Source organism: Salmo salar, chromosome 04 (assembly GCF_965601325.2).
Source record: "Salmo salar chromosome 04, fSalSal1, whole genome shotgun sequence".
Taxonomy (NCBI): Eukaryota; Metazoa; Chordata; class Actinopteri; order Salmoniformes; family Salmonidae; genus Salmo; species Salmo salar.
This window is the reverse complement of record NC_138294.1, coordinates 42,483,887-42,509,365: the sequence shown is the minus strand read 5'-3', so window position 1 is coordinate 42,509,365 and position 25,479 is coordinate 42,483,887. Positions and strand designations below refer to the sequence as shown.

The window sequence follows — 25,479 nt, the reverse complement described above, 5'->3', positions numbered from 1 at the left end:
CTGACCACATCCTTGCTTCTTCTTTTTACCTCCTTGCTTGTTCTGATTAATTTCTTCCCATTGGAAATGAAAGGCTCTGGTATATCTTGGGTTGGTTAAAACAATGTTTGATATGCCTTCTTTCACAGGCTGACGTCCGTAAATACGTACCTCAACTGCGTCATTTCCTGTTGTACGCTTTTTTTGGGGGGGGTATTCCTTCTCGGATGTCCTGTAAATTACTGGATTGAGCCTGTAAAACAAACTGATTTAAACAAGAACAACGTGGAGAGAAAACAGCTTAAAAATACGCATTTATACGTTTTACAGGTCATTTTAATTGAAAGAGCAAATAGCTTACTACTGCTTTGCTGCGTACATACTAGAAGACTAGTGCACCCTGACTCAAACACGCCACCGCAGAAAACAGTCGAAACTCAGGTAACGTTACGCGGTAGCTAACTACACTGCAGAGAAAAAAGGGCAACGCTACGTTAACTGAGATCGCCTTGTTGTAACGTTGCAGAGTTGACAGGGTTCATCGGTGTCTACATTTCCCCCCTAAAACCAGCCCATGGTGGGGAGTATTAATGGAAGTTAGCTGCTATAGCTAGCTAACGTAAAAGGTTACAGTAACAGTTAACTTAGAGTTTTTTAATGTTTGTTTCTTCAATATTGGCTCAAGAGTAGCTAAGTCGCCAAGTTGTTGTCAAGAAGGTCAATTTGTACGTTACGTTTTAGTTTCGGTTGCGGGTGGGAAAGTGACAGGTGTTGTCAGTCCTTGTCCAAACATAGTTGAAGTTGGGCTTGTCAGCTAACGCTAACTAGCTACTATGAGAGAGTTCATAGCTAGTGTCGTGTGTGCTGGTTACCAAAAACAGGAATAGCCGATCTAACGTTACAGATATAAGTGTCAAGACAACATTTAGACATTTTATGCCATTCCCTTTCAATTTACTATTTAAATTTAGCATGCTACAGATCAACCATCCATTGATTGCCAACAAAACTGAGTAGTTATTGATTGGAGCCATTGCGCTACAGTTAGCTAGCTAACGTTAACTGTTTAGCTGTAGCACGTTAACGTTAGTTACATCAAGTTTCAGCCTGACCTTTTTCAGCATGTCTTGACACTCAGCATCTCAAGTCAGCCTGAAACTTGATGTAGCCTAGCTAACTAATTTGCCATCTTTATTAGTGTCGTACAGTTTTTTTAGCTATAGGTTAAACCACTGATTTGACAGTGTCTGCTAGCCTAGCTAGCTGACCAATTCGACCTCGAATGCTCTCTGTACACCCATTGCAACACTTTCTCCCAGCCATGCTTGTGTGCTTACTGGTACCCTCTGGCACATTTCTTTGATCTATCTGTTCTTGCAGCACCAATAAAGTCTTGCCCCAGCGTCAAATATAAGCTCTGCTAGATAAAAGTTGTAGTTTTTTGTCATTCATCCAGAAAGGTTTGGTGCCAGTAGTATTTTTGTCTGGAAAATCATATTGGATACAAAATGCTGTTGATCTCTGCTCATCTCTTCATAGTCTGTGTAGGCTAGCCTATGTCTTGCAAACTCATGTAGGCTAGCAGTCATTAATATTCCTCATGTTGTGGTTTGTTTGTCTAGGTGCTGGGTTATTGTAAACACTGACACCCTCCTGACAGTCCAAGTCACTCAGGCCCCCCTCCCTTAACCCCACCCGTTCCCCTCCCCTACCCCCTTCCACGACCATCCCACCCTTGACTATGAATGAGGTCAGCGTAGTCCGAGAAGGATGGCTCCACAAGAGAGGTGAGGACTCGCAATTTCTTATTTTTCATAGCTAATATAATCACTTTCAAAACACAATTTCTGACAAAGCCAGGCAGAGAGACAACCAATCCACGCTGTATGTAGTTGCCACTGAATGTACATTGTGGCTGACCTCAGACTAGGTTATATGAGAGTATTCAGGGGGTGTGTACTCAAGCCCACTTGTCTCTCTGTGCAGGTGAGTACATTAAGACTTGGAGGCCGCGCTACTTCATCCTAAAGAGTGATGGCTCCTTCATCGGCTACAAAGAGAAGCCTGAGCTGTCCGTCCAGAGCTTGCCCCCGCTCAACAACTTCTCAGTGGGAGGTGAGGGTCCTTCAAAGGGGGAACTTTTATTGTTGATGTCCCGTGCTCTTGTCTCTGGCAGTGTTTGTTATTTTGCTGGGTGTTTAGAGCCACTTCTGTACATAACATTTAAATGAAATGTTTGTGTTTTCAAGGCTAGATGTTGCTTTGGGGGTCTTCACACACTTCACAAATTAAATGAGGTAAAAACACAGGATTGCGGCATTAAAACATTTGTAATGCCGTAATCCCCCCATTTGTCCCAGAATGCCAGCTGATGAAGACAGAGCGGCCCAAGCCTAACACATTCGTTATCCGCTGCCTGCAGTGGACAACAGTCATCGAGAGGACCTTCCATGTAGAAAGCAATGCAGAGAGGTAAGGAAGGGATAGAGGCAACTATGAGGTGTGAGAATGGGCCAATGGTAGGGGTAGATAAGAGAGCGGGGAGGAGGGGTAACAGTCTACATAGAGGTGGAGGGAGGGATGGATATATTTCTGTGTAAGTCATCAGCAAAAGTGGTTCGGAGGAATTCTACAAGCTCACTACGGTGTAGTAATTGCACATTATTTGGCTGTGTGTGTGTCAGAGAGGAGTGGATGCGTGCCATCCAGGCGGTGGCCAATGGGTTGAAGGTGCGAGAGGAGGAAGAGCCCATGGACCTGTTTGGCTCTCCCAGCGACAACAGCAGCATGGAGGAGATGGAGGTGGCCATGTCCAAGACCCGCTCCAAAGTGGTGAGTGTGTTTCTATGACATGATAGACATGTTCACTCAGATTATTCTTCCAATATGGTTGGGTGCTAAATCCTGGTTTGTTCCTATCCAGTGGCTGTCGGTGACATTTTTAAGATCAGGGAGGATGATACATTTTTTATGAGCATGGCCTTATTTCTATTACAGCATATTAAATGACTGTCATTCATATTCCATTCACCCAGCTAAATGTAACATCGATAGGTTTAGGCTACTACATGATACTAGAATTTTCCATATACATATGAGGTTGCAACAACCTAGCTTATGAATGAACATTTACAACGTAGGGGCACAGGTTGAGTGAGACAGTAACACATTCAATACCGCCTTGCACACTCTTGCCTGCATCTAGCTGATCTAGGGTGTAATCATTAGTCCAACAGTTGCAAACGAGAGATTCTATTGGACAAATTTAGGTATGTTTATCTCTGTTCAGTTCCATTTGCTTCTGTTTACGAAACGTTTTTTAATAAAATCTGTGGAATGAATACACCCCTGATCACACACAAACAGTTCACTTTCATAGCAGCTACATATAAACCGCAGGATCATTTTGGTTGTAGAATTCCTTCTTGCATCTACGCACTCTCCTCCTCTCACCTTTTCCAAGCCAAACCTTCATATCATAACTGCTACACACAGCCTACATCGTTTTCACCATATCATTTTACATTTTATTTGTCACATGCGCCGAATACAACAGGTGTAGCTCTTACACTGAAATACTTACAAGCCCTTAACCAACAATGCTTTAAGAAGTTAAGAAAATAAGTGTTAAGTAAAAAATAGATAAATAGAAAATAAAAGTAAGTAGAAAATAAAAGTAACAAATAATTTAAACAGCAGCAGTAAAATAACAAACAAGGCTATATACAGGGGGTACCGGTACAGAGTCAATGTGCGGGGGCACCGGTTAGTCGGGGTAATTGAGGTAATATGTACATGTAGGTAGAGATAGTGACTATGCATAGATTATAAACAGAGAGCAGCGGCATAAGAGGCCCTTTGATTAGCTGTTCAGGAGTCTAATGGCTTGGGGGTAGAAGCTGTTAGACTTGGCGCTCTGGTACCGCTTGCTGTGCGGTAGCAGAGAGAACAGTCTATGACTAGGGTGGCTGGAGTGTTTGACAATTTTTAGGGCCTTCCTCTGACACCACATGGTATAGAGGTCCTGGATGGCAGGAAGCTTGACCCCAGTGATGTACTGGGCCGTACGTGCTACCCTCTGTAGTGGCTTGCGGTCGGAGGCCGAGCACCCCTGATGGGCCCCCCGTGTTGAGGATCAGCGTGGCGGATGTGTTGTTAACTACCCTTACCACCTGGGGGCGGCCCGTGAGGACATCCAGGATCCAGTTGCAGAAGGAGGTGTTTAGTCCCAGGGTCCTTAGCTTATTGATGAGCTTTGTGGGAACTATGGTGTTGAACGCTTAGCTGTAGTCAATGCATTCTCACATACAGTTGAAGTTTACACACACCTTAGCCAAATACATTTAAACTCAGTTTTTCACAATTCCTGACATTTAATCTTAGTTAAAATTCCCTGTCTTAGGTCAGTTAGGATCACCACTTTATTTTAAGAATGTGAAATATCAGAATAATAGTAGCTGGAATTATTTATTTCAGCTTTTATTTCCTTCATCACATTCCCAGTGGGTCAGAAGTTTACATACACTCAATTAGTATTTGTTAGCATTGCCTTTCAATTGTTTAACTTGGGTGAACTCATCCAGAACGCCGCAGCCCGTCTGGTGTTCAACCTTCCCAAGTTCTCTCACGTCACCCCGCTCCTCCGCTCTCTCCACTGGCTTCCAGTTGAAGCTCGCATCCGCTACAAGACCATGGTGATTGCCTACGGAGCTGTGAAGGGAACGGCACCTCCATACCTTCAGGCTCTGATCAGGCCCTACACCCAAACAAGGGCACTGCGTTCATCCACCTCTGGCCTGCTGGCCCCCCTACCTCTGAGGAAGCACAGTTCCCGCTCAGCCCAGTCAAAACTGTTCGCTGCTCTGGCACCCCAATGGTGGAACAAGCTCCCTCACGACGCCAGGACAGCGGAGTCAATCACCACCTTCCGGAGACACCTGAAACCCCACCTCTTTAAGGAATACCTAGGATAGGATAAAGTAATCCTTCTAACCCCCCCCCCCCCTTAAAAGATTTAGATGCACTATTGTAAAGTGGTTATTCCACTAGATATCATAAGGTGAATGCACCAATTTGTAAGTCGCTCTGGATAAGAGCGTCTGCTAAATGACTTAAATGTAATGTAATGGGTGAAATGTTTCGGGTAGCCTTCCACAATCTTCCCACAATAAGTTGGGTGAATTTTGGTCCATTCCTCCTGACAGAGCTGGTGTAACTGAGTCAAGTTTGTAGGCCTCCTTGCTCGCACACGCTTTTTCAGTTATGCCCACAAATGTTCTATGGGATTGAGGTCAGGGCTTTGTGATGGCCACTCCAATACCTTGACTTTGATGTCCTTAAGCCATTTTGCCGCAACTTTGGAAGTATGCTTGGGGTCATGACCCATTTCCGACCAAGCTTTAACTTCCTGACTGATGTCTTGAGATGTTGCTTCAATATATCCACGTAATTTTCCTCCCTCATGATGCCATCTATTTTGTGAAGTGCACCAGTTCCTCTTGCAGCAAAGCACCCCCATATGATGCTGCCACCCCCATGCTTCATGGTTGGGATGGTGTTCTTCGGCTGGCAAGCGTCCCCCTTTTTCCTGCAAACATAACGATGGTCATTATGGCCAAACAGTTCTATTTTTGTTTCATCAGACCAGAGGACATTTCTCCAAAAAGAACGATCGTTGTTCCCATGTGCAGTTGCAAACCGTAGTCTGGCTTTTTTATGACGGTTTTGGAGCAGTAAATTCTTCCTTGCTGAGTGGCCTTTCAGGTTATCTCGATATAGGACTTGTTTTATTGTGGATATAGATACTTTTGTACCGTTTCCTCCAGCATCTTTACAAGGTCCTTTGCTGCTGTTCTGGGATTGATTTGCACTTTTCTCACCAAAGTACGTTCATCTCTAGGAGACAGAACGCGTCTCCTTCCTGAGCGGTGAGACGGCTTTGTGGTCCCATGGTGTTTATGCTTGCGTACTATTGTTTGTACAGATGAGCATGGTACCTTCAGGTGTTTGAAAATTGCTCCCATGGATGATCTGGACTTGTGGAGGTCTAAAAAAAAAAAATTCGGATGTCTTGGCTGATTTCTTTAGATTTTCCCATGATGTCAAGCAAAGAGGCACTGAGTTTGAAGGTAGGACCTTGAAATACATCCACAGGTACACCTCCAATTGACTCAAATGATGTCAATTAGCCTATTAGAAGCTTCTAAAGCCATTACATAATTTTCTGGAATTTTCCAAGCTGTTTAAAGGCACAGTCAACTTAGTGTATGTACACTTCTCACCCACTGGAATTGTGATACAGTGAATTAATCTGTCTGTAAACAATTGTTGGAAAAATTACTTGTCATGCACACAGATGTCCTAACCTACTTGCCAGAACTATAGTTTGTTAACAAGAAATTTGTGGAGTGGTTGAAAAACGAGTTTTAATGACTCCAACCTAAGTGTATGTAAACTTCCGATCAACTGTAGGTGTTCCTTTTGTCCAGGTTGGAAAGGGCAGTGTGGAGTGCAATAGAGATTGCATCATCTGTGGATCGTTTGGGGCAGTATGCAAACTTGAGAGGGTCTAGGGTTTCTGGGATGATGGTGTTGATGTGAGCCATGACCAGCCTTTCAAAGCACTTCATGGCTACAGACGTGAGTGCTACAGGTCAGTAGTCATTTTGTCAGGTTACCTTAGTGTTCTTCGGCACAGGGACTTTGGTGGTTTGCTTGAAACATGTTGGTATTACAGACTCAATCAGGGACTGGTTGAAAATGTCAGTGAAGACATGCTCGGAGAACACATCCTGGTAATCCGTCTGGCCCTGCGGCCTTGTGAATATTGACCTGTGTCACATCGGCTACGGAGAGCGTGATCACACAGCCGTCCGGAAAAGCTGGTGCTGTCATGCATGTTTGTGTTACTTGCTTCGAAGCGAGCATAGAAGTCATTTAGCTTGTCTGGTCGGTTTGTGTCACTGGGCAGCTTGCGGCTGTGCTTCCCTTTGTAGTCTGTAATAGTTTGCAAGCCCTGCCTCATCCAACGAGTATCGGAGCCGGTGTAGTACAATTCAATCTTAGTCCTGTATTGATGCTTTGCGTGTTTGATGGTTCGTCGGAGGGCATAGCGTGATTTCTTATAAGCTTCCGGGTTAAAGTCGCGCTCCTTGAAAGCGACAGCTCTACCCTTTAGCTCAGTGTCGATGTTGCCTGTAATCTATGGCTTCTGGTTGGGGTATGTACGTACGGTCACTGTGGGGACGACGTCATCGATGCACTTATTGATGAAGCCAGTGACTGATGGGGTTTGCTCCTCAATGCCATCGGAAGAATCTCAGAACATTTTCCAGTCTGTGCTAGCGAAACAGTCCTGTAGCTTAGTATCTGCTACATCTGACCACTTTCTTATTGACCGAGTTACTGGTGCTTCCTGCTTCAGTTTTTGCTTATAAACAGGAATCAGGAGGATAGAATTATGGTCAGATTTGCCAAGTGGAGGGCGAGGAAGAGCTTTGTAGTTTGTACGCGTCTCTCTATGTGTGTGGATTAAAGGAGGTCTAGAGTTTTTTTTTTTCTCCTTGTGGTTGCACATTTAACATGCTGGTAGAGATTAGGTAGAACGAAAGTTTCCCTGAATTAAAGTCCATGACCACTAGGAGCGCCGCCTCTGGATGAGCATTTTCCTGTCTGCTTATGGCAGTATACAGCTCATTGAGTGCGGTCTTAGTGCCAGCATCTGTTTGCAGTGGTATATAGACGGGTATGAAAAATATAGGTGTAAACTCTCTTGGTAAATTGCGTGGTCTACGGTTTATCATGAGATACTCTACCTCAGGTGAGCAAAACCTTGAGACTTCCTTAGATTTCATGCACCAGCTTTTGTTTACAAATATACATAGGCCGCCGTAGAAGACGCTGTACTATCCTGCCGAAAAGCTTAACCTGCCAGCTGTATGTTAATCATGTCGTTCAGCCGCGACTCTGTGAAACATAAGATATTACAGTTTTTAATGTCCCGTTGGTAGGATATACGTGCTCGTAGTTTGTCTATTTTATTATCGATTGATTGTATGTTGGCTAATAGGACCGACGGTAAAGGTAGATTACCCTCTCTGCGACGGATCCTTACAAGGCACCCGGACAGTCGTCCACGATATGTCTTTTCCTCCTTCGAATGACGGAGGTGAGGGCCCTGTCGGGCGTCCGAAGTAAATCCTTCCCGTCCGACTCGTTGAAGAATTCCTCCAGTACGAGGTGAGTAATCGCTGCCCTGATATCAAGAAGCTCTTTTCGGTCATAAGACACGGTGGCAAAAACATTATGTTCAAAATAAGTTACAAATAACGCAAAAAAAACATGCCCAATTGGTTACGGGATCGTAAAACAGCAGCCATCTCCTTCGGTGCCATTTATTATCCATATTATATTAGCTTACGTCAAAGTTAGTCAACATAGCTACTAGAACTAACGCGTTAGTAAACCTGCTACAATCATACAGTACAGTCATCAAGCAGTTTAGCAGTTACATCGGCAGGCCCCGGTGGCAATAAATTAATAAAACCAAAAGCTTACCTTGACTTGGAAGAGTTCCAGTGTTGGATAGCCAGCTAGCTAACATAGCATGCCTCTGTTTGATCCTGGTGTTTGAGTAGGCTAAAATAGCTAACTGCATTCGCTAGCTAAGTCAAAGTGACAAAAACATCTCTCCTTTTGTGTTAACTACTCACCACATTTTATGAACGGCAGTGCTAGCTAGCAAGCGGTAGCTTCTGCTTTTAGTACTAGATCCATTCACAGATTTTTTATTTTATTGGGTGGACATGTCAGTTCATGCTGCAAGAGCTCTTATAGACTTCTAAACTTGAAATATCCTTGTTCATGTTGTGGAGGGAGAGAGGGGAATGCAGAACGTTTACGTTCCGTCTGAACATGTTATTGTTAGACATCAGGTATCCTATGGAAAGGAGAAGGCCCACAGTCTGGTTTCTACCACAGAAGTTAATGGTTATCTGTAGGAGGAATGTATTTTGGAGTCAATTAAATTTGGATATGAGCCAGGGGCTTGGAATGTTACTGAGTAAGGGAAAGGCCATCACATGGTTGCGGTCACGGATAAGGGTGGAGAGCTGTGGATTAGTGAGGAATGGGTGCGGAGGTCAGGTCACATTAAGGGAGAAGGAACCGTTTATTACACACATCACTTATTTTCATGCCTAGCAATGTTTAGCGAAGAGGAGGAGACTTTACCTATAGTGTGGTGTATATATATACACTTGTGCTGGTGGGAACATGTCTTTGTCTGTTCAGCTGTCTGACCCATTGGGTGAATAAACTTGGTTTGAACTTTTTATAGTTGTCTGTTTAGTTTTTACTCTGTTTATTTAGAACCTAACAGCCTCCTAGGTTTTAGAATGAAAGCAAATGTACCCTGAGGAGGATGGAAACTAGCTGTCCTCCGGCTACACCATGGTTCTACACTACAGAGTGCTGTTGAGGCTACTGTAGACCATCAATGCAAAACAATAATTAATTATTAGGTGACCTGTGAACATATTTAGTATAGTTTGTGTTCATATGCTAGCTGGGCAGTCCCCGACCTCCATGGGGCCCCCAACCAATTATAATTTTAAATGAAATGATTGGGGGGGATGAATCGACCTGTTCTGAGTATTGGGTGGGGACATGCCCCCCCATCCCCCATGGCAATTTTGTCTATGGTGTGAATGATCTGTTGTAAAGTATCATACTTCATCATCAATGTGTTTGGCTGGGCTGGGTTACATAAGATGGTTGAATTTTCAACCCTGTGTCTGTGTTGTCAGACGATGAGCGACTTTGACTACCTGAAGCTGCTGGGGAAGGGCACATTTGGCAAGGTTATCCTGGTGAAGGAGAAAGCCACGGGGATGTACTACGCCATGAAGATCCTGCGCAAGGAGGTCATCATCGCTAAGGTAAAGAAATAGGCCTAACCTATACCACTTTACGGTGGTGAAGACTACTGGCCATCAATTTTATACCTTTGGTATTAGGCCTAATCTATTTAGTCCAGTTGTCCTTTATAAGGCATTTTTAGGTGGTGAGTGGTATATTTAAGCAATAAGGCCTGAGGGGGTGTGGTATATGGCCAATATACCACAGCTAAGGGCTGTTCTTATGCACAACGCAGAGTGCTTGGACACAGCCCTTAACCGTGGTATATGGGCCATATACCACAAACCCCCTAGGTGCCTTATTGCTATTATAAACTGGTTACCAATGTAATTAGAGCAGTAAAAATACATGTTTTGGCATACCCGTGGTATACGGTCTGATGTACCACGACTTTCAGCCAGTGAGCATTCAGGGCTCGAACAACCCAGTTTATAATTAGTTACAAGCTAAGGGCTTAAGTACTCTGTGTTTTGGGGTTTATTGTTGCTGTGAAAGGCTGGCCCTCTGATCTGATTTGTGTAAATGTGTGTCCAGGATGAGGTTGCGCACACGGTTACAGAGAGCAGAGTGTTACAGAACACCCGGCATCCCTTCCTCACAGTGAGTGTTCTGTGTTACTGTCAACTCATTACGTGTGCTGGTCCATAACAGAACACCCACACTTGCTGTTTATTTATAGGAGGGCTTGCGGGATGGGAAATTGATCAATTGTCTCTTTCCACTCTTCCAGACACTGAAATACGCTTTCCAGACTCATGACCGATTATGTTTTGTGATGGAATATGCCAACGGAGGAGAGGTGGGTGTCCCAATGTCACACACACGAACAACATGAATGTGTCATTACAGTTTTATCAATTCCTTGAACACTGATTGAAACTGGTATCCAAATGGCCAAAATAATAAAACATTTTTTTATTTATGATTTTTTTTTTTTTTACATAAGTTTGTAATTTCACATTGTTTTCATGCTAAATGCAAATGCTAAGCACTTTTTTGCAAAACATTTGACACATCTCCATTACAAGAGAGAAAAACCTAAATGTGCACCCCAGGACCAGGATTAAGAAACACTGATCTGGTGAAATTACCATTTGATGACGAATGATACCATTCTGATGGGATTCAGATAGTTTGGTGACATGTGGTCTAAGGGTGTTAGTTTGTTTTGTAAAATAAATATTGTCATTGACAACTTAGATGTAAAGCTAGGGAGGATGGTAGCTGACTCTATAGCCACTCCTATCTGTCATCTTTAATATGAGCATAGAGGAAAGTGCTTGTCCTCAGGCCTAGAGGGAAGCAGAAGTCATTCCACTACCCAAGAGTGGTAAAGCGGCCTTTACTCGTTATAATAGCAGACCTATCAGCTTGCTGACAGCTCTTAGCAAACATTTAGAAAAATGTTGTTTGACGAAATACAATGCTATTTCGCTGTAAACAAATTAACAAGACTATCAGCAAGCTTAGAGAAGGGCACACAACATGTACTGCACTGACACAAATGACTGATGATTGGTTGAAAGAAATTGATAAGGAGGTTGTGGGAGCTGTACTGTTACATTTCAGTGCAGTCTTTCATAGCAACCTCTAACATATTGTGGATTCAGAGCTTTCTATCTCATAGAATTGAGGTTTTTCTTTTAATGGAATGTTCTATAATGTCAAACATGTTAAGTCTGGTGTATCGCAGGGAAGCTCTCTAGGCCCTCTACTCTTCTATTTTTACCAATGACCTGCCACTGGAAATAAACAAAGAATGTGTGTCCATGTATGCTGATTGATTCAACCACATATGCGTCAGCAACCACAGCTAGTGTGAAAGGTATTTTAAGTTTTGATGGTGTTAGTGCATTTAGCAAGAGATGTTTTGTTTTGGCAAACACTTACAGTTTAGTGGCTGTTTCAAAAATAGTGTTCAAGCAATCAAGAACATTTTTTTTATATTAAAGCATCTCAAATTAATAGTTTCCCCTTTTCACACTCTTGCTGTCTTTTTCCCTCCAGCTCTTCTTCCACCTGTCTCGGGATCGCGTGTTCACGGAAGACCGGGCCCGTTTCTATGGCGCTGAGATTGTATCTGCGTTGGAGTACCTCCATTCTCGTGATGTGGTATACAGGGACCTGAAGGTAAGCACTATCTGTGTTGATTTTGTCCTGCCCTTCGCTCCCTTCATACATCAAAGGATTTCGTTTTTTCAAATTGTAATAATAATCATGCCTTATCATGTAAATTCTAAAGACGTTTACAAAAGTACCATTGACCATTCTCATAATTGTTGGTATGACATGTGAAGCACAACTTTTTAAAATCAATTGACACTCGAAAGTGTGTTGACCTGGATGGCTGATTCTGTTTGCTAGCTAGCCATCAAGATCAACATATAAGTAGGTGTTCTGTCAGGGCGCAGACTGATTAACTTACTCAACTGTAACCTTTGATGATAGTGACATCACCAGGCACTCGGTTCTAATGTCTCATCCATCCTGGTGTCTTTTCTCAGCTGGAGAATCTAATGCTGGACAATGACGGACATATTAAAATCACCGACTTCGGGCTATGTAAGGAAGGTATCACAGACGGTGCCACCATGAAGACCTTCTGTGGCACCCCAGAGTACCTTGCACCGGAGGTGAGGGCACGTTGCTGGGCATGACTAGTGACCAAGCTAGTGCTACATTGTTATTCTTAAAAATAAATAACATACCTTATTTACATAAGTATTCAGACCCTTCGCTATGAGACTCAAAATTGAGCTTCTGGTTTCCATTGATCATCCTTGAGATGTTTTCTAAAACTTGATTGGAGTACATCTGTGGTAAATTCAATTGATTGGACATGATTTGAAAGGCACACACCTGTCCATATAAGGTCCTACAGCTGACCATGCATGTCAGAACAAAACCCAAGCCATGAGGTTGAAGGAATTGTCCGTAGAGTTCTGAGACAGGATTGTGTCGAAGCACAGATCTGGGGAAGGGTACCAAAAATGTTCTGTATGCAGCACTGAAGGTCCCCAAGAACACAGTGGACTCCATTCTTAAATGGATGAAGTTTGGAACCACCAAGACTCTTTCTAGAGCTGGCCACCAGGCCAAACTGAGCAATCAGGGGAGAAGGGCCTTGGTCAGGGAGGTGACCAAGAACCCGATGGTCACTCTGACAGAGCTCCAGAGTTCCTCTGTGGAGGTGGGGAGAACCTTCTAGAAGGACAACCATCTCTGCAGCACTCCACCAATCAGGCCTTTATGGTAGAGAGGCCAGACGGAAGCCATATGACAGCCCGCTTGGAGTTTGCCAAAAGGCAGCTAAAGACTCAGACCATGAGAAATAAGATTCTCTGGTCTGATGAAACCTAGATTGAACTCTTTGGCCTGAATGCAAAGTGTCACATCTGGAGGAAACCTGGCACCATCCCTACGGTGAAGCATGGTGGTGGCAGCATCATGCTGTGGGAATGTTTTTCAGCGGCAGGGACTGGGAGACTAATTAGAATCGAGGGAAAGGTGGATGGCACAAAGTACATAGATCCTTGATTAAAAACCTGCTCAGGACCTCAGACTGGGGTGAAGGTTAATCTTCCGACAGGACATCGACCCTAAGCATACAGCCAAGACAATGCAGGCGTGGCTTTGGGACAAATCTCTGAATGTCTTTGAGTGGTCCAGCCAGAGCCCTGGTTTGAACATCTCTGGAGAGACCTGAAAATAGCTGTGCAGCAATGCTCCCCATCCAACTTGACAGAACTTGAGAGGATCTGCAGAGAAGAATGGGAGAAACTCCCAAAATACTGGTGTGCCAAGCATGTAGCGGCATTCCCAAGAAGACTCAAGGTTGTAAAAGTTGCTTCAACACAGTGCTGAGTAAAGGGTCTGAATACTTATGTAAATGTAATATTTCAGTTTTTATTTTTAATAAATTAGCAAACATTTCTAAACCCGTTTTTGCTTTTTCATTATAGGTATAGATTGATGAAAAAAAAAATTCTAATCAGTTTTAGAATAAAGCTGTAACGTAACATAATGTAAATAAAAACTCAAGGTGTCTGAGTACTTTCCGAAGGCTGTGTGTGTGTGTGTGTGTGTGTGTGTGTGTGTGTGTGTGTGTGTATATATATGTATGTATGTATGTATGTATATGTATGTATATATATATATATATATATGTGTGTGTGTGTGTGTATATACATACATTTTTGACACACAAAACAATTTAGGCAACTGGGATTTTGATTTGTCTATTTATTTAACTTTTATTTAACTAGGCAAGTCAGTTAAGAACAAAATATTATTTAAAATGACGGCCTAGGAACAGTGGGTTAACTGCCTTTTTCAGGGGCAGAAGGACAGATTTTTTTCCTTGTTAGCTTTGGGATTTCATCTAGCAACCTTACGGTTACTGGCCCAATGCGCTAACCTCCAGGCTACCTGCCGCCCCTTGATCCAGGAGGGGATTGAATGTCTTTGCTGTAACCAATAAGCTTCATCTTGACATCCTAGCCACTTAGCTAACAAGTTGGCAAACCAAATGCATAGTTGGAGCCCTGAGCTGCGTATCATTTATTTGACACATCTTAGATTTGTTATAGTTATGCCTAGAACGCACCCCCACAGCCCTGGCGAGGCTGGGGTGCCACCAACCCCAAATTATTGAAAATCATACTGTCAGTATTTCGAAATACCCCGGTATACAGTATAAACAGTTTATCGCCCAAGCCTAACTGGGTGTGTAGACTTTTGTTCCAGCCCAAATCTAAATCAACTGCTCAACAGGACCTTGTTAAGCTGACTCGGGTGTGTTTGAGTAGTGCTTGATCAAAATCCTGCACACCAAGTGACCTAGCTCTCCAGATAGTTGACCACGTGTTTTATACAGTAACAGTGCTGTATATTTGACTTAAGGCATTTTTTCACAGTTATGGTATTGAGTATAATTATACAAAGCTGGTATTGGTATCGAAGCTACAATTCTGAACACTTTGTTTGTCATCTAGCTAGTTTGTCATGATTAGCTCGTAGGAGTATCCTAAACAAATGCATATGGGCAAACCCATGCTTCATCCATCTATAGCCTAGCCACTAAACTCAGCAAAAAAACAAACGTCCCTTTTTCAGAACCCTGTCTTTCAAAGATAATTCAAAAAAATCCAAATAACTTCAAAGATCTTCATTGTAAAGGGTTTAAACACGGTTTCCCATGCTTGTTCAATGAACCATAGACAATTAATGAACATGCACCTGTGGAACGGTCGTTAAGATACTAACAGCTTACAGACGGTAGGCAATTAAGGTCACAGTTATGAAAATTTAGGACACTAAAGAAGCCTTTCTACTGACTCTGAAAAACAACAAAAGAAAGATGCCCAGGGTCCATGCTCATATGCGGGAATGTGCCTTATGCATGCTGCAAGGAGGCATGAGGACTGCAGATGTCCGTACTGTGAGATGCTTAAGACAGCGCTAAAGGGAGACAGGACGGACAGCTGATCGTCCTCGCAGTGGCAGACCACGTGTAACAACACCTGCATAGGATCGGTACATCCGAACATCACACCTGCGGGACAGGTACAGGATGGCAGCAACAACTGCCTGAGTTACACCAGAAATGCACAATCCCTCCATCAGTGCTCAGACTGTCCGCAATAGGCTGAGAGAGGCTGGACTGAGGGCTTGTAGGCCTGTTGTAAGGCAGGTCCTCACCAGACATCACCGGCAACAACGTCACCTATGGGCACAAACCCACCGTCGCTGGACCAGACAGGACTGGCAAAAAGTGCTTTTCACTGACGAGTCATGGTTTTGTCTCACCAGGGGTGATGGTCGGATTCGCGTTTATTGTCGAAAGAATGAGCGTTACACTGAGGCCTGTACTCTGGAGCTGGATCGAGGTGGAGGGTCCGTCATGGGATGGCACAGCATCATCGGACTGAAATTGTTGTCATTGCAGGCAATCTCAACGCTGTGCGTTACAGGGAAGACATCCTCCTCCCTCATGTGGTACCCATCCTGCAGGCTCATCCTGACATGACCCTCCAGCGTGACAATGCCATCAGCCATACTGCTCGTTCTGTGCTTGATTTCCTGCAAGACAGGAATGTCAGTGTTGTGCCGTGGCCAGAGAAGAGCCCGGATCTCAATCCCATTGAGCACGTCTGGGACCTGTTGGATTGGAGGGTGAGGGCTAGGGCCATTCTCCCCAGAAATGTCCGGGAACTTGCAGGTGCCTTGATGGAAGAGTGGGGTAACATCTCACAGCAAGAATGGGTAAATCTGGTGCAGTCCATGAGGAGGAGATGCACTGCAGTACTTAATGCAGCTGGTGGCCACACCAGATACTGAATGTTACTTTTGATTTTGACCACCCCTTTGTTCAGGGACACATTATTCCATTTCTGTTAGTCACATTTCTGTGGAACTTGTTCAGTTTGTCTGTTGTTGAATCTTATGTTCATAAAAATATTTACACATGTTAAGTTTGCTGAAAATAATCGCAGTTGACAGTGAGAGGACATTTATTTTTTTTGCTGAGTTTACATCCTTTAGCCTACAGGAGAATGCTCATTGCTAAAATAACACACCTGCCTGATAATATGAACCCTGTAGTCTATAGCCTTTTTTTAGAGCCAGTCCTAAAAACGTATTTTTGCTAACATGGGCTCATTTCTGGAAAGGAATATTAGCAAGTGTGTGGTGTGCAGACCTCAAAATTGGTATTAAATTGTATTCCAAGTGGCATTAAAAAGGTCTTAAAGTTTAAAATTCTACTTCATGGAACCTGCAGATATCCTGCTTAAGATTGGTTCTCTTATCTACTGATTCTTCATTGTGTTTTTTTTTTAAGTTAATCTTAACGCAGTGAGTATTTAGATGGGAGGTATGCTAATGTCATCAATCAATTGCCTATGGAACATTTTATTTTGAAGGCCTCAATAAAGTGACTAAGACTTTTTTTTTTTTTTCCCCCTACCTCCCTGCACGTCAAGGTGCTGGAGGACAATGACTACGGTCGCGCTGTGGATTGGTGGGGCCTGGGCGTGGTCATGTACGAGATGATGTGCGGTCGGCTGCCCTTCTACAACCAGGACCACGAGCGGCTGTTTGAGCTCATCCTCATGGAGGAGATCCGCTTCCCCCGGAACCTGGCCCCCGAGGGGAAGGCGCTGCTCGCAGGCCTGCTCAAAAAGGACCCCAAGCAGAGGTATGTCGTGGTGGGGTTGGGATATGGGTCTGTGTGATTGTTTGACTGGCCTGCTCAGGGAGGACACCATTTGTGTTAGGCTGGGTGTCTGCTCACGAAAGGTGTGTGTGTGCACTCATGATTGCAGGCCTGCCCACACAGCCCCTAATGTAGTAGAAAATACTGGTGAGAATCAAGCGGAGTTCTCTGATATCCTGTTGTTTATTGACAGGTTAGGGGGAGGACCAGATGATGCCAAAGATGTGATGTCTCACAAGTTCTTCACCTCCATCAACTGGCAGGATGTGGTAGATAGGAAGGTGAGTGAATGTAGGCTGATAGATTAGGGTTACTGAATCAGTCAAATGGTGGCATTCCAGGTCATTTTGTTTGTAGTTGCACTTGTTTGACATCAACTGCTGAATGACTGATTCCCAAATGACCTTGCATCATCAATAAGTAAATTAATTAGTCTTGTCTGAGCTAGAACGACCCATAGGGCAGGAGACTATCACTTGTTTCTGTAGCGTGAGGCAGCTTGATGTAGAAGTACACCTCGTGCACCCCCTGGACAGGGTGCTAGTATTTCGCAGGGACTAAAGCGAATCCTTTTCCTTAATGCTGAGTGCTAAGCAGAGAGGATCCCGAATCCTTTTCCTTGATGATTGGAATATGTTCAGAGACCCTGACGATACCATCAACAAGCTAACCACCTCCGTCGCCGGCTTCATAAGGAAATGCATCGGCGAAAGTTGTCCCCACAGTCAAGGTTCGCTGCTTCCCTAATCAAAAGCCCTGGGTTAACACAGAGGTTGGAGCTAAACGAAAGGACAGGGCTACTGCACACAGGGCCATCGCAGACAACCCTGAGGCTACAGCCGAGGACAGGAATAAGAACAAGACCTCCAGAGTCATCAAACGAGCAACAGGACCATATAGGAATAAAGTGGAACTATAATACACAGGCTCCGACCCCGTCGCATGTGGGAGGGGCTACAGTCCATTACGGATTACAAAGGAAGACCCAGCCGTGATCTGCCCAACGATGCCTCTACCAGATGAACTCAACCCATTTTATGCACTCTTCGACAATAACAACACCATACCGTACGTGAGGGCTTCGACTGGGTGATCTCTCTCTCTGAGGCCGATGTGAGTAAGGTCTTTAATCAGGTCAACACTCGCGGGACCTGACGGTATTCCAGGGCATGTTCTCAGAGCATGCGCAGATCAGATTGCAGGCATATTCTCTTTGACTGAGTCTGTAATTCACACGTTTTAAGATGACCATCATTCCTGTTCCCAAGAACTCCAAGGCTTCATGCCACATTGATTACCACTCTGTAGCACTCACATCTGTAATCATGAAGTGCTTTGAAAGGCTGGTTATGGCACACATCAACTCCATCATACCAGACACCCTAGACCCACACTAATTTGCATACTGCCCAATCAGATACATAGACGACATCTCAATTGCATGCCACACTGCCCTCACCCACCTACACTGAACAGAAATATGAACTCAACATGCAAAGTGTTGGTTCCATGTTTTATGAGCTGAAATAAAATCTCTGAAATGTTGCACTTTTTTTTTTTACATCCCTGTTAGTGAGCATTTCTCCTTTGCCAAGATAATCCATCCACCTGACAGGTGTGGCATATCAATAAGCTGATTAAACAATGTGATAATTACACAGGTGAACCTTGTGCTGGGGACAATAAAAGGCCACTCTAAAATGGGCAGTTTTGTCACACAACACAATGCCACAGATGTCTTGTGAATGTGACATTAAAACTTGAAACTAGTGCCAAGCAGAGAGGCATGAGGTCCCATTTTCAGAGTCTTTGGTATGACTCAACCTATCAATCTCCAGGCAGACACTTTAACCATAAGGCCACAGAGCTGGTTGCATCATAGATCGTTATTATTTGTAGATGGCAGTCAATCAGAATTAACCCACAATGCATCACACATTTGATGCTCTCGAACTCGGCCAATATCAATATGTTTTACAAGTCTTCTGAGATGGCATAGGAAAGGTTGGTACTGTGATGTCCACTTCTGAACCTTTTAGCCAATCTCTGCTCTCTCCCTCCTCAGCTGACTCCGCCCTTCAAGCCTCAGGTGACGTCAGAGACCGACACCCGCTACTTTGACGATGAGTTCACGGCACAGACCATCACAGTCACACCTCCAGACAAGTGTGAGTTTGCGTGTTTATGCGTGCATGAGAGTTTGCAAGTGTTTTTATTAGTGTGTAGCTAGGTTTTCATCCACTTGGCGACAGATGTTCATGCGAATATTCTAGAATGTACATAAAAACAAAAGGAGCATCAAGCTCATCACTGTGCACTTTCACCACCCTGTGAAGTTCAGAACTTATTTCATCTGTAGCCTAAAAAATGGCATGCTTTCCCGAGTCGTACTGGGTGGACCACGCACCATATCATTGTGTGACTCCCAAGTTTGTTTTGATATGGATATTTGAGCAGAAAGGCATTTCCACTGCCATTTCTTGCATAATTCATTTTACTGACACAAAAAGATCCAGGTAATTGCAAGGGACATCACGATACTTAGGTGCTGATATGTATTGTGATTCTCATGATTCTATACGCATTGCGATTCGATGTTCCAAACATATTGCTCGAATAAAAAAACATGAGCAGGCGCACACCCATCAGCTCACGCACATGCGAAAACAAGTTTTTTTTTTGTTCAGTCAGGTACATAAGTGCTGAAAACAACAAAATGTCTTCCTATTTAAAAAGATCGAGAACAAGCTATGAATGAAAAATACTTTTTGGTGCAGGTACAGCCAACTAGCGATATTGTCTTTACGATATATTGTCAAAAATAGTATCCCGATTATGGAACTGTATAGATATTTTTTTTCTTCCCCCTATCAATATTGTCTAGAGTATTTAGTTTGACATTTGTAAAGTTGACTGACAAATTTGCTGTTTCCATCACGTCTGTCGTGACTTTTGTTTATCCGACATATACTTTACTTGCATTTAAAAGGTTGGATGGAAACCTGATTTGTGCCACTATATGCCACCAGCAGGGACGTTGTTACAGCACTGACACTGACTGTTTTCTCTGTTTTCCAGATGACAATCTGGACTGTGAGGACCCCAACCAGCCAGCACACTTCCCCCAGTTCTCTTACTCCGCCAGCATACGAGAGTGACAGTCTCCACCATACACACACTGGAGAGACACACACCGCATCAGCTCACACACTCGCGTCCACACTTATAAAAAAAGACTGCAGTCTTGAGACACCACAGGCTGATGGATCTCTGGTTACAGCGGGGATCTAAGTGCCTAGGCTTGCAGCCATCTTGTCTTCTCAAACTTCGCCTACACTATGGTCATGCACAATTGCAGCCTGTGAACCGCACAGGACCTCAGTATCTCACGTCGTCAGCAGCAGCAGTAGCACATCAGCCATGCACAGGGAGGACTAGAACCTATAGGTGGCGCTATAGGACACTACTGCTCCTCAGATTTGAGGCACTGATCTCTCCATTTCTTTCTTTTTCTCTCGCTCTTTCTCTGAAACTCCCTCTTTCTATCTCCCCTTGTCCCTCTCACACTAACCCAGTAACTCACACAGCTGGGTAGAAGAAAAACAACTCAAACAAGTGATTCTTGTTTTCAAAAATGAGAAATATACAACACCCCCCCCCCCCCCCCCCCCCCTCTCTGATTGATTGTTACAGTTGATAAGGAGTCATATTTCTGTGATTTATTCAAGTGCTCTTTTTCTGGAACTAGCTGTTACCAATAGTGTTGAAGTGGTTCTACTGGGAAAGGAGGGGGGTGGGGTGGGAGGCAAATTTGTGATGGTGGTAACAATTAAGATGTTTCTCCCTCAATGTGTTTGACTGTGTGCTTGGAGAAAAGAGATACAAAACTGAATGTGTGTGTGTGTGTGTGTCAGAGTGCGGTCGTGTTGGTGTGTGCGAGCTAGCTGATTGACGTAAACTTGCCTGACGAGTATCAGTAGATTAATTTGCCACGTCACACTACACGGATGTTTCCGACACAGTGCTCAAGAACCTACTCTGGAATATGAGAAAATGCTGGTCAAAGTACTACCATTTAACTGTAATTCAATGAAATGAACTAGTATTACGTTCTTGTTTCTGACTGATCGTTGTGAATAGAACAATAAGTGCTACAGCGAAAAGGAATGGGATTTAGGGAATCACTGTACAAGGTGTATATGTACATTTGTAAAACCCTGTTTTTAATTAAGGACTGGTCTCAACACCTCTGCTCTGAGACACACCAGCCATATGATTTACAAGGGTCGACTAGCACTTGGGCTGCGTTTACACAGGCAGCCCAATTGATATCTTATGACCAATCACAGATCTTTTTCAGAGCTGATCTAATTGGTCAAAAGACCAATTAGTGAAAAGATCAGAATTGTTCGACCTGTGTAAACGCAGCCTTATATACTTAAGCAGACCTTCTTTTACTCAAATTATAAGATTTGTATGTTTTATTGTTGCTTGGAGCAAGTATTTTTTTTCTTTCAATTGTCATAAACACCTGCTGTACTATCAGAAATGGCCACACAGGTGTTGATGAGTGGATCAGTGACGGGTTGCCGTTCTGGTCACAACACCAGGTGTGTGTTGAATGTAATCACGCCTGCTCCTTGTTGCCTGGTGTCTCACTGCTGACGCTTGCTGGTCGTGACAAGGAGATCCAGGTTGTTCTCAAAAATGTTCTGTTAGTCATGTGAGCCTTGTGTCCATTGTGTGCCATTTTGAAATCATTTCTGAGAGGAACGTTTCTCTGTATTCCACCTTGCTGTTTCCCTGACCCCTTTGAAGACATTACTACTCTCATTTAAGAAAACCATTCATAAATGTCTAAATGAAAGTAAGTCTGTTTCCCCTGACTTATTTCAATTAAAGGATCCCATTGTATGTATTTTTTTAGTTTTATACCGTGTGTGTGTGTGTGTGTGAGACACCTGTATGCATGACGCACCTGTCTGTTCAGGCTTGCATGTGTATTGTATAACCCCACACACACACGTAACATACTGACTTGGCGGGAACTGTAACAAGGCTCATATAGCGAGGATCGCTTCATGGCACAGACTACTCAGCCCCTCACACGTCCAGACCGTGCATTCCCCACAGTCGCCAACCCACTTCTGACACTAGCATAGCGAAAGACGGCAGGGAAGCGACCAGCACCAATGGAGCAGTGTTAGCTGTTAAGTGCTTTGCTCTAGGGCACAACATCACGAGATGGCAACTAAGTTACTGATAGTCTCCCGACCAGATTATTACCTGTTGGACATAGGGTTTCAACCAGCAAACCTCCACTTATCCTCTCTAACCTCTAGGACAATCAATTGTGTAAATTGTTGCAACGAGTAAAGGATCCTGTTTAAGTTTTTAGTCTACGCAAAATTAAAACAATCTTATCACTACTGTCAACATATCATTTCTTATACAATCTTCTACACAGAAAACGGGCCCACTCACACTTCCTATACACACACAGATTAAATAACACGGACCAAGAATCACAAATATAGCTGTGAGGAGCAATGAACGGGTTTCACAGGATGACGGAAAGGACACAATATCAGTTGGATATGCAACTTTGTTATATAAAAAAGCAAGCGCACTATCATGTAGGAACTATCTTTATGTGCAATCATCAGTCTAAACAATGTTCCCTCTAAACTGCATGTGTTTGTGCGTGGCTGTGCACCTCTTCCAGGACTGCCGCGCAGAAGAAATGCCAGGCTGCACAGACGCAAGACATTGAACTTCACTGAGTTGGTCACATTAGTTTGCAATACATAGATCAATGTTTTTTCTGTGAACTAATCAACATATCAGCCCCTTTTCAATACAACAAACCAAAACAAATCTAACTTTGCAAGATTGAGTCTGTGATTTTGTTGTAGGCAGAGCCAGTGCGCAGCGGAGTGGAATTCTGTTGGCGGGTAGCCCGCAAGCCGGTCTTTCAATCATCTGCAAGAGAATGCGCTTTTCAGATCAGCCACATCCACATTTGTGGAAATTCTTTGATTGTGAGTTATTAGCCCAGTTATAGATAAGTATATGTCGGCAATGGAGAGTTACTGCTTCCTACAAGAGGACAAAACATGTAGGCTACATTTCAAAATGTCTTTGAAAGCCAGTCAGGTAAAAAGCTTACGTCTTAAAGGAGCACTGTTGTATTTTGAGACAGGCTTGAATATTCAAATTAACAAATTGGCAGAGGGTAGCCTACATTGTCTAATTCTCTGTATGGTGATAATAATACATTTTATTTTCTAAGGTGGTTTCTTGCATCATACAACAAAATACCATGCAATTGACAGTCACCTATTTGGCCCATAGAGTTAGATCAAGTAAAACATAAATTATTAATGTCAAGCCCTTCATAATGGCAAAACATGTTTAAAAGTCTCATGTAATGTAGGCCTGCATTGAACACCACATATAGGCTACTGTAGGCTATATCAGTGACCGACCAGCTCAAATTGCTATTATGTAGCAAAATTTGAAATTTGTGTTTTTTACTTTGGATAAAAGTAGAGACTCAGAGCTAGATGGTATATCATACACTACAGTTGAGGAACAATGGGAAAGTAATTTTGCTTTAAAAGTTGATAAACCTGTAAACTCACTTTTGAGAAAATGTTTTGGTACTACTACTGGAGAGACCTCCTTTTTCTACACTCATTCAGCATTGTTCACACCCTCTTAAGCATTAGCCCCGCCCATCTCTTTAATGGTTGATCCAAGGTTTCTGTACTAACAACAGCAGTCAAGCACCCAAGCTAACTTGCTAGCTACTTCCAGACACAAATGAGAGAACAGCTCACTGAACATTACTCGTCCTAGCAGAGCTGGTTAGGCTGTTATGTTATCCAGAGCGTTGGTGACTGCAACTGTGCTGTCAGATTGTCCATTCGTAAATTCAGAGCGTTTCGCTTCGCGGAGCGTTCCGAGCGCACACTTTGCGATGAGTACGGTTGATCCAAACGTTCTGACCTCACAATGGCAGTCAAGCATCCAAGCATCCACACTGGCTAACGTTGGCTAGCTTGCTAGCTGCTTCCAGACACAAATGAGAGAACACATCACTCTGACCATTTTACTCACCCTAGCAGAGCTAGTTGTGTTGTTTTCATGTTATCCAGAGCATTGATGACTAACTGTGCTGCTGGCAAGAATTTCATTATGCTTTTTTGCCGACATTTACTCACACCGGCCATATTCAACAGCTGTTGAGCGTTCGTAAATTCATCAGTTATTCTGCACTCTGGCACACAGACGAGAGTGCTCTGAAATCGGAGTAGACGAACGCACCCAAAATGCTTACTTGCATAGTGGAGTCTTTTGTTAAAACATGTAGCTAGCTAGGTAAACAATGAACCATAATCCCAACTCATGACGTTACTACCCTGAATGAATCTGCAGGTATCTAACCAACCAGGTTCAATGTTAGCTGGTTAACATTAGGCTGTAACTAGCCAAGCAAATGGCTCTGAGATATGAATAATAAGATCATACACGTAACGTTAGCTAGCGAGCCAGCCAGCTAACATTAGCTAGCTAGCTAACAGTACACTTTAACTTCAAATGACAAAGAACTTTGTCAAAATTAGAAACACATAATATCTGAAAATGTATCTAGCTAGACTATCTTACCCGTATATATCATGGTTGGACGCTTCTCCCTGTCCCGGATCCCATGGTTGCCCTTATTCTGAAGATGTAATCCAGTGACAGTCATTTTCTCCATCTCCTTAGCTATCATATTCTATTTCCACCGATTTCAAAAATTAAAAATATATATATTTTAGAATAAAGCTGTAACGTAACAAAAATAACATCAAATTCAGGTGTTGGATGTTCACTGTATTACAAGGAACAATAGCAGGTCTATTTCACATCCCCAGCTGGCATATTCGGTCTGTTCACAATTCACCTGTACAAACATAGCGGATCTCAACCCCCGACAACAGAAAGAGTTGGCCGCTACTATCCGAGAGATTGTTTGTCAGGAAATTACCTCTGCCTTCGACTTGCAATTAAAACCGATTAATTAATCTCTTGCACCACTCACTTCTAAAATGGATATCTACTCAACTAAAGTGGAAAGTTTGGAGACAGCAGCCAACGTGACAGATTGTTGACTACATGACCTGGAAACAGTGCAAACTAAGCTAGAAGGGGAAATTAATCTCCTAAAAATAATCACTCGAAAATCATTCCTGTAAATTCAATGTGCGGGTCACAAGACATGAAACTGATGTGGAACCCAACTTCTTTTATGAGCAATCTTTTCTATGAACTGTTTGGGCAGGAGAAGCTGGGTCCCATGCCGGTGATGGACATTGGGT

The 25,479-nt window shown here is 43.4% G+C and overlaps 1 protein-coding gene across 1 annotated transcript; it reads left to right on the top strand.

Moving 5' to 3' along the window:
• The first annotated feature begins 59 nt into the window (after positions 1 to 59).
• Positions 60 to 22,031, top strand: LOC106602915 (RAC-beta serine/threonine-protein kinase). Its single transcript, XM_014195909.3, has 14 exons — positions 60 to 420; positions 1,602 to 1,766; positions 1,966 to 2,094; positions 2,340 to 2,451; positions 2,664 to 2,811; positions 9,786 to 9,917; positions 10,432 to 10,497; positions 10,628 to 10,696; positions 11,905 to 12,027; positions 12,402 to 12,530; positions 16,881 to 17,095; positions 17,307 to 17,394; positions 19,179 to 19,281; positions 20,192 to 22,031. Exons 2-14 carry the CDS (start codon positions 1,721 to 1,723, stop codon positions 20,269 to 20,271), a joined length of 1,440 nt encoding a protein of 479 aa, XP_014051384.1. The 5' UTR covers positions 60 to 420; positions 1,602 to 1,720; the 3' UTR covers positions 20,272 to 22,031.
• Positions 22,032 to 25,479: the final 3,448 nt, after the last annotated feature.